General features: G+C 40.7%; 1 protein-coding gene across 1 annotated transcript; it reads left to right on the forward strand.

The window, feature by feature from the left end:
* The first annotated feature begins 126 nt into the window (after nucleotides 1–126).
* LOC120492461 (uncharacterized) lies at nucleotides 127–6346 on the forward strand. Its single transcript, XM_089128029.1, has 9 exons — nucleotides 127–359; nucleotides 1112–1657; nucleotides 1929–2028; nucleotides 2549–3663; nucleotides 3876–4084; nucleotides 4181–4502; nucleotides 4683–4826; nucleotides 4917–5081; nucleotides 6070–6346. The coding sequence occupies exons 1-9, from the start codon at nucleotides 258–260 to the stop codon at nucleotides 6214–6216; spliced, it is 2850 nt and encodes a 949-aa protein (XP_088984155.1). The 5' UTR covers nucleotides 127–257; the 3' UTR covers nucleotides 6217–6346.
* Nucleotides 6347–10000: the final 3654 nt, after the last annotated feature.

Genomic DNA, 10000 nt, shown 5'->3' on the forward strand with positions numbered 1-10000 from the left:
AAGAAACTCAGAGACGATTTCAGGCATTTTGAGGGGGAAAAAAGACAATTTAGGATTTTTGAACCATTTCATTGACTCTTATTTTTTTTTTTTTTTTTTTTAAACAATAAAGCTTACAGCACCTGGTATTCCCAGGCGCACTCTCCTCTAAGTCCCTATACTGACCAATCATTGAGTGCCGTTGAGCAAGTTGAGGAGCTCAATCAACCAATCATTGAGCGCCGTTGAGCAGGCTGCTTCCTCAACCCACCAATCAGATGGCCTCATTGACTGACCGTGTCAAATGCATAATCGGAGTGACAAGAGTAAACAATCGCTGCTATCATCAGTGGACTGAGATCGGTGACAGCAAACAAGAGGTAAATTCAGTATATTCTCCAGTATATTCATATGCTTTCTAACAGTTCTTTTTCCGCATGGATTTACGTGCAGTAATTACAAAGTTATTAACTGTTAAAGTTTTAAAAGCATTAACGTTAATAGGGAAAATATAATCGCGCATCTACTAACATGAATAGTAAACTGTAGTAATTATGTATAGTCTTTGTAATGTTTTACTAAAAAAGTAAATGCTTTGAAAATACCCAAACACAACCAGGGCTGGGCATTAGGATTACTATCCAAATACAGGTAACGTTAGATGTTACCTATCACTAGTAACGCTAGGTCACCAGTTTGTCCTGTTGCAATTGACTACATACTGTACATTTAAATAGTTTAATAGGCCTGTTTTGTCCAGCTATCCTCTCCACTAATCTAAACTATTTTGTCTCATAGTAACTGATAAGCCATTAACAGTCAATAACATGTTAAAACACTGAAAACACAAGGCAAGCAAAAATATAGTCTAAAATGATAAAACCATTACCTTTTGAACTTTCAGCTAATCACATTAAATATCACATTAAAAGGTAAATCAGATAACATCCATAAAGATTACAGTACTTTTTTTTTTATTATTATTTCACACCTTTTTACTTCTAAGCAATAGTAATAGCAGTACTATTACTTGTGTACATGTTTTGCATCTCCTGGTCTTCCAGTGTTTAGTCCCCTGTGCAGTTTGGAAAGAAGAAACTAATCTGAATCTGTTTCTGTTTTATAACAACAGATAAAAAGCATGGATTTGGCGGGACACAAGTGCAGTGTATGTGACAGGAGTTTCTCAGTGAAGTCCAACCTGACTCGGCACATGCAGCTTCATGGTCCGAAGGAACATGTGTGTGAAGTGTGTGGGAAAAGCTTCTCACTGAAACAGCAGCTGAGCAGCCACCAAAAACAGCACCTGTATCCATGCATCCGTCTGTACAGGCAGGGAGAGGCCAAGCTGCAGTGTACGGATGCAGCTAAGAGTGTGGCAATGGGCCCCAGCAAAGCAGTAGACCCCAGCTGTCTGGATTCAGAAAAGGCGGAGGCTGCTGCAAAGAAATCTGGAGGGGAAATGTGGAAAGGCCAGCTAGTTGTCACATTCGGCAAATATGCAGGCCAGTCTTTCAGGTGGCTGCTTGAAAATGATGTGGGCTGGGTCATATGGCTGCTGTCTGAATATTGCCAGAAGGGTGAGAAGAACGATCTCCTAAAATGGCAAAAGGAGCGATTGCTGCAGTATGCCAGAGAGTTTCCGCCTGTCACCTTCCATCTTGACAAACGCATGGAGGTAACTTTGACCCTTTAACTGAGATTAAATAATATTTACCTTTTTTATATTTAATTTATTTATATTTTTGTTTACTAAAAATTGAGTGCATGTGTAAATCAGTAAGGCACATGTAACGCACCTTCAATAGTAAAATCATCAATGTTTACTCTGCACAAAAGCTTGTGCTTTAGACATAGGAAGAGGTAACAGTATAAGTATTTGTGTTTATGTGGTACAATACAACTTTGTATGTGTTTTTCTACACTTTCTTTATTTTCTGCATGAACAGGAGTCAAGGAAAGACAAAGGAAAGAAGGCTGAATCTACCCTTTCTAAGTTCCAGCAGGATCCTGACTATGCCAGTGATGCTGAATTGTTGGCAGCTGCTGGTAATTAACACACCATAACTCTATTTTAAAATTCATAGAGCATTTTCTTTCTTACTGATGTATTTCAGACATCTGACTAAATACACTGCATACACAAATATCACACATTGTATGGCACTGATAATGACGACAGTAGGTTTAGTGTTTCACTTTCATTTTCAGCAGGATGAGGGATATTATCAAGCTAGCTGCCCTTTTTCAGTCTAACAGATTTAATGTCTAAATGATTTGTTGGCATTTAGATAACACATACAAAAATCAATTTAATTTGTAGATGTGATATGTTGGATTTTTTTTTTATTATATTACAATATTTTTTTTAACTATTGCCTATATTTTTGTAGCAACTCTAATGTATACTAAAATGTTTGTATCAAATATAATTTGTGTTCTCTAAAATAAGATCTGATAACATGGAAAATAGAAACAAACTTTGTTTATTGTGATAATGCTTGTGTTTGTCATTATATTTACATCTTAAGCAATGTGCTCAATACATTTTGTCTGATTTTTTCTACAGAGACTGTCCTTGAAGAGTCTGAGGTAGCGGTCTCCACACAGCTGACCACCTGGGGAGAGCTCACACCGGCCGTGAGTCAGGACTCTTCCCACAGCCTCAGCGCATCTCAGGGAAGAGCTTCTTCCCCTGTAGACACCTCTGCCTCTGGCTTCTTGCTGGAGGGCTGGCAGAAATACTGGGAGCATCCACCTCCATCTACACAAGCCAATGGTATAGCTCCTCCTAACATCAAGTGGCTGAAATATGATGAGATGTATGGTCTGTTTGAGAGACCTTCCAAGTACAAAAATGCCAAAGGAGAGATTGTGGAGAGAAGGCTTTTAAAGGAGAAGATGGAGTTCCACCCACCCCCAATTCCTACTTCTGTCAAAGGAGGACTGCCCAACATGATGGCCTTTTTCACCACCCCTGTCTTCTTCTGGCGCCCAGTTGGTGTGATGCAAGCCAAGATCCGCTGCCCTAGCTCCAACTGCCCTGCACCACCAGGTGAATACCTTGAGAAGAAAGGTTTTGGTAGTTATGCCAGGCAAGTGTGTGGGATGAAGTACAATTACACCTTGTTGACAGAGAAGCTGAAGTGTTCACATTGTGAAAAGATGAGGCGGGCAGTGAGTAAGACACATAATGACGCAGACAGTGAAGATGAGGACAGTCATCATGTTCAACAGTACATTTGGCTGGCACACAGTCCCAAGATCCTGATGAACTTGGCCCCGGCCATCAGAAGCATGTTTCCTGCCATACTGTGTGGGAAGCGTGCTATTGACAAAGGCGTGGTTACTCTTCTGAATGACAGGGTCAACAGTGTGTCCATGAGCAAAGTCCAGAGACTGCTGCAGCAGGGACATGATGAGTGGTATGTGGAGCGCCGTGACCTGTACCAGACTCTCTTGTACGAAGCCCACACAGCTGGATCTGCATCGTCTCAGAAGAGCATCCTGTCCTTTGTCAAACCTGCTGGTACTTACACCCCTCCTCTGCCCCGGACTCCCCTTCCTTCTGCCCGTGTGCTGAGGCGTGCACACATGATCATGGAGATGGAGAAGATGCCTGTGTACAGAGCCTCAATCCTCAGTGTGACTGGAGAAATCCTCTGCATTGATGGTACAAAAAAGGTATGTGTATTGTATCAATTCATGAAGTTAAGCAGACTTAATATTTACTTAGTCACTTTAAAGTGACTTGAGCCAGCTTATTGTTTTGAATTAGAGACTTTGGCCTCACTGTTCAGCTTTCAAATGTGATGTGATAATAAATATAAATAATATTGGGCAGACAGGTTATTGATAGAAACTATCAAATGAATGTTCTGCTTTGTATTTTCCAGGTCCTTAAGAAGATATATGGTGATGGCCAGGGCACCATGCAGTATATCACCAGTGTGCTGAACGAGTGGGGCCAGTTCTTGACCACGGTGGTGGTGGCAGCTGAGTCTGAGGGGTGCTACAGACGTATGGCCAAAGGTCTGATGGCCCGCTTTGAACGAGCTAGGGCTCCTGCACCAACTGCCATATATGCAGATAACAACTGTTGTCGGTAGGTTATAACACATCCATATACCCTGATAAAATGTGTCATTAAATTAATGTTAAAAAAAAGAAGAAAACACATGCTGAATTTATATTGTTTCAGTGACAGTGGTTCGTCCTTCCTGGAGAATCTGTTCGGGGGCTGGGTGCAGAAGGGCACTGTGGTCAGACTGGACATCCGACACTGGCTGCACCGCTGGGATGCTGTTGTCATCAAACAGAGCCATGCCAAGTATGGGGTGTTCATGAGTGCCCTGGCAGGTGCAGTGCTGGCCTACAACAAGGACGATATGATGCTCCTAATCCAGGCAGTCAGGAAGGGCAACCAGGAGTTGTACGCCAGTCTTTCAGATGAGGACATGATAGCCTTCCTCAAACCTCACCAGATCAGGTCCTATGTCAGACGGATCACCCGTGGGGTTGAGGTAAGTGTAAAATTAATCCATGTATAATCTTTATGTATAAGAAGCTCAAAACATTCTTCACTAAAATTAACTAAGTTGTCAGACTGCTATATTTCATTTAGAAAATACTTCCAATTATTGACACAATTTCACATTTTAAGCAATATAACTTTATAAAATAGATGTAAATGATTGTTACAGGAGACAGCTTCAGCAATTGACTCCATCATTACGGAGTTCAAGGGACCTGCAGGCCTTGACATTGATGGAATCCACCTTTTCAAATCAGCACAGGCAGTGGATTCTCACTGGGCAACTGCAAGCAAGCATCTTAGTTGTATGCAGGTGGGTAAACATTTTTGAACTAATCTTTGTATAATCATATAAACTCAAACTCACAGACACCATAATAAATTAGCAACTTATGTTTTATAGGACCCCCCTGGCATACAGCTGTATGTGTCAGTGAAGGTGGTGGTGCTGAATGGTGTCCGCCTGAACAAGTACAGGTGTCGGCGAGGCAGTAACTCCTTGGAGGGCTTGCACTCACACCTGTACAATGCCATTCCCTCACAGAGATGTGGAGTTATCCCATTCCAAGTAAGTATAAACAGCTTTAATATAAAAAAATATTGATTACACATCATTGTTCATAGGCATATTTTACCTGTATCCTCCCTGCTTTTGTGCTACCCTCTCCTCCTATGCTGTTCACATAGCATCAACTGGGTGTATGAGATGCACACATACTATTGCGGACAAAAGACAACTTGTATGTCAAGCAGCTGGGCAATGCCCACTTTGTAATCAAAATTAGTTTCTGATGTACAATAATGCATGAATGGTCATGTCTTTCAGGTGTATCTGATTGCGTTTGCTGTGCAGTGGAACAGCCGCATGGAATCACTCCGGGTTGCTGGTGGTCATGGCAGGCAGACGTGGTGTATGGACCCGCGGCAGATTCAGCGTCTGAATCAGCAGGCTGAGGTGCTCTTCGGTAAAGAGCATGTCCTCGAGCCCAACTTTGCCGCTCCAATGCCCTACCCTGCTGTATACAAGGACCCAGACGAGGAGGAGCTGCTTGGAGTAGAGTATGCCATGTGCCAGTCAACCAGCTTCACTGCAAGGGATTACTATGCCCAGCAAGGTACACAATCTTGCATTATAACAATATACATACATTAGGGGTGTAATGGTTCACAAAATTCCTTTCTTTACTGGATGTCTCAGCGCTTTGTAGTAACAGTGCATCAGCATCTCGAGTGCGCTTGCCATGCGCAACGCGCCTACATTTGAAATAATGAAATTTTGGTCGGCAGGAAAAATGGTCCAACGAACCGTTCTGTTTGAAAACAGTTTGACACGAATACGTGTATCGTTACACCCCTAACATACAGACTGAGTGGTCAAATAACTATAAATATCATGCATGTTCTATCCATGACAAGTATGGATGATGTAGTTAATTTTTATTTTACATAATATGAAACAAAAGAACTGCAGCATTGCCCTGTTGTATTAATTAGTCTACTGTTAGATGTTGTAACTGCCTAGACACACTGCTGATTAGTACATCACATATTTGCAGTTGAGGAAGAGCAGTCCCGTGAAGAAGAGGAGACGGCTGAACAAAGTGAGGACAAGCTGGCAGATGAGGGTGTGGACGTGGGTGCAGAGTCAGAGGATGATCCTATGGACACTGTCAGCGACAAACATGTCATCCTCACTCAATTAGAACAGGTGGAGGAGGAGGACAGTCCTGCTCTGCAGGATGTGCTCATGACCAAGAGCCATCTGCATCTTCCTGGGCTGGAGGAAGTGGAAGCCTTGGCCCTGCTCCTTTTAGAACTGGCAGACAACAGTGACCGTCACCTAGTGCCAGCTGACCTAAGGCTGAAGATTGGCACTGCAGTTGGTGCTCTGCATGAGCATGACAGGTCTGCAGCCAACTTTGTAAAAAGGTATGAGTCTAGGTGGGGTTACACCCTGTTTGGCAGATGCTTGGGAGCTGACACACCTGAGAACAGAGCAGCACAGAAGACAAAGTTTTCCTGGATGAGGTACCCTCAGGCAGCCCAGGTGACTGAGGATAGTCGTCTGTTGTACCTCATTATTAAGATGCTGAAAAACCGGCCACCAGCCAGTCGTCTCACCTCCCCCACTAAAATCACCAATGCAATCAAGGGCCAGTATAAAAGGATTGTAGACCGAGTCAGAGACGATCCCATCCTCAACGGTCTCTCCATTCCTCTGCCCAATCTGAATGCCAAGTCCATCTCTACATTCATGGCACGGGAAGAGAAGAAGGCTAACTACAGGGCAACAGTAATGCCAAAGGTGAAACCCCACCAAAGAGTGCTGTCAGAAGAACCAATGCCAGCAGCTCCCACTCTGCCAGAATCCCTACCAGCTCCAGATCGACCTCAGGTTCAGTACCAGAGCCTACGTCATACTGCTGGGAAAAGGCATGGTCAGAAGCGGAGGTAAGTTGTTCAGTTCTTCATTTCACAAGTATGTGACTTTACTATTTTATTACAATATGTGAACATGTCTGAATTTATCAGCTGAATGGTTTAAACTTAAACACAACAAACCATGTGAATTGATAGTCGTATAAATTATTTATCATGAATTATATCGCATGTATGATTTATTTTTGCAGGGTAGATGTGGAAGAGCCGGAGCTTGTGAACCGGCCCATTCAACCTAAACCCCCTGTGTACATCCCACCGAGAGCGTCAGCAGCACCTGTCCTGGTAGTGGTTCCTGCACAGCCACAGGGACCCTCCATGATGCTCTGTGGGGCATCCAGAAGTCAAGGCTTCATACCTTTCGCACCGCCTCCTGCGCTGACATCCAGACCAATCAAGCCTCATAAATCAATGAAGCCTTGTGGGGCCTGCCAAGTACCCCAGTGTGGTGGGCAGCGTAAGAGATACACACCCTCCAAAGACAAGGCAGCTGAAAGTAGCCAAAAAATATTTACTTATTGCCCAGCAACTAGGAAGTCCACCACTTCAGGTTTTGAAGGTGTTGTGTTCAACAGTTTTGAACACTTCAAAAGTGTTGTAGACGAGGAACTAAAAAAAAGTAAAAAATAATAACAAGTAGAGAGCCAGCCACATCTGTAACTACATCCCCCAAATCACAATAGCAGATTTCTGGGGTATGGTTTGGACCTAGTTTAGATTTTGCCCTAGTTTGGACATGATTTAGACCTGGTTCAATCCCAGTTGTACTTGCCTACAACCCCAATTCCAATGAAGTTGGGACATTGTGTAAAACGTAAATAATACCAGAATACAATGATTTGTAAATCCTTTTCAACCTATGTTACTTTTCAACCTATTTTCAATTGAATACACCACAAAGACAAGATATTTAATGTTCAAACTGATAAACTTTATTGTTTTTTGCAAATAGTCCCTCAATTTGAATTGGATGCCTACAACATGTTCCACCATCTATAAAACACATAACTATTTTCTCATTGTCTGCCATCAAATCAGACAGTGGGAAAAAAGATGTGTTTTTAGTGAATGTAAGTATCTGCTTAACATTGCATACTCATCCCCTTGTATATATTGTACGTATATTTTATATTGCTCAATGTGTACATGTATAAATCTTGTAAATATATATATAAATCCTGTACATAATAACTTATTAGTACATATTTTGCTATATTTTCTGCTACATTACTTAATAATTAATGTTAATTATATTCTGTTTACCTTGTTACCTGTGTTATTGTTGTGTTTATTTATTTCTGATATCTAGATATATATTGTTGAACAAATCCTATAAATAATAACTTATTAGTACCTATTCTACTATATTTTCTGCTAAATTACTTAATAATTAATGTTAATTCTATTCTGTTTACCTTGTTACTTGTGTTATTGTTATTATTGTTGTTTATTTATTTCTGATATGTAGATATATATTGTTGAACAAATAAAAAAAAAGAATGTTTCCAAATATATGATTCCTCCCCATTTGTCCAATAGATAGAGGTAAAGACTGTCACATGAAACTGTATTGAGTATAACAGAGGCTGAATTAAAGGTAAAGTCTTTTTCTAAAATCCCATTAAGGCCCTTTTATGTGTACATTTTACATGCTCCATACAGGGTGAATAGGGCCTATAGAGTGAATAATATATCTCAGATATGAGCAAATTACACTTTGTTCAAGAAGCTTAATATAGTTTCTTATATTTTTTCAGTGATCTTGTAAACACTGTAAATAAAAGTCTCAAGTTTATTTGTAAAGTGCATCCATTCATACTTCAAACAGATAAGAGCAAATACATTTGTTACATTACTTGTTTTTTATTGCTTTAATTGAAGCATTATGTTTGTAACATTACGTGACAGACATATTCTACTTAATAAAAGATAAAGTCAGAGATTCTAGTCTTAATGGTACGGAAGCCCTGAACCGCAACCTAAAAAAAAAAAAAAAAAGTCAGTAAAAAAAAAAAATCTTAAAAAAAAAAAAAAATCTTACAAAAAAAAAAATCTTACAAAAAAAGAAAATCTGTAAAAAAAAAAAAAAAAATCTAGCATTTCGAGATTAAAGTCGAAATGTTTCGAGATTAAAGTCGAAATGTTTCGAGATTAAAGTCGGAATGTTTCGAGATTAAAGTCGAAATGTTTCGAGATTAAAGTCGAAATGTTTCGAGATTAAAGTCGAAATGTTTCGAGATTAAAGTCGAAACATTGTGCAGTGCGCGTCCACTGGCTCAGAAGCGCGCGCGCGTGTGTGTGTGAAGTCGAACTGCCATGGATAAACACAAAATAGTAGCTTTTTACTTTTATCTGGGCTTTCAACAAAATTCTACACACGTCACACGTGCTACTGAGGTGTTTTCGTGCTCGTCTAGTCAACACTATCTGGGTCGAGAACACAACAGTAACTGTTCGGTCTCCTCTTCCCCGTAAATACGCTCTGGATACATTTTAAGTGCATCATTCTGTATCCAATCATTTGGCCGGATCCTGTGATTTCCTAAGATTTAATAACCACTTATGGTTGAGGAGAGATTCTGTGATATGATTGTAAAGCACTTTGAGTGTAGGCATATATGAAAGCGCTATAAATGCCCTATTCATTCATTCATTCATTCATTCATTCATTCATTCATAAAGCTGGATTTCTCCATCCAGTCTGAAAAGTGTTTTCCGTGTTGGTTTTCCTATAGGCTAAAGTCTATTCCGGCGCAGTATATTTTATAACGTCCTATAATGGTAGCCTAATGCTGGTAGATTGGCACCTGTTGAATTTCCTTTGATGAAACAAAACACACACATACACAGTGTGAAACTCGCTATCGCGTAGAAGCTGCGCGTGTGTGCTTTCCATTGTCTCACATTGCCGCACACACAGGCATTCATAATGGCCAATAGCGAGTTTCACACACTGTGTGTGTGTGTGTGTGTGTGTTTTGTTTCATCAAAGGAGACCGAAAAGCTACTATTTTGGGTTTATCCATGGCAGTTCAACTTCACACACAC

The sequence above is a fragment of the Pimephales promelas genome (assembly GCF_988280905.1).
Source record: "Pimephales promelas chromosome 3 unlocalized genomic scaffold, fPimPro1.hap1.1 SUPER_3_unloc_1, whole genome shotgun sequence".
In the NCBI taxonomy this organism is placed as follows: domain Eukaryota; kingdom Metazoa; phylum Chordata; class Actinopteri; order Cypriniformes; family Leuciscidae; genus Pimephales; species Pimephales promelas.

What these genes read in the sequence shown, in the direction of transcription:
- LOC120492461 (XM_089128029.1), top strand. Translation starts at nt 258, where the DNA reads ATGGCCTCATTGACTGACCGTGTCAAATGCATAATCGGAGTGACAAGA. An exon ending in ATCTTGACAAACGCATGGAG is followed by an intron (nt 1,658 to 1,928) that starts GTAACTTTGACC and finishes CTGCATGAACAG; the next exon opens with GAGTCAAGGAAAGACAAAGG. An exon ending in AGCATCTTAGTTGTATGCAG is followed by an intron (nt 4,827 to 4,916) that starts GTGGGTAAACAT and finishes TATGTTTTATAG; the next exon opens with GACCCCCCTGGCATACAGCT.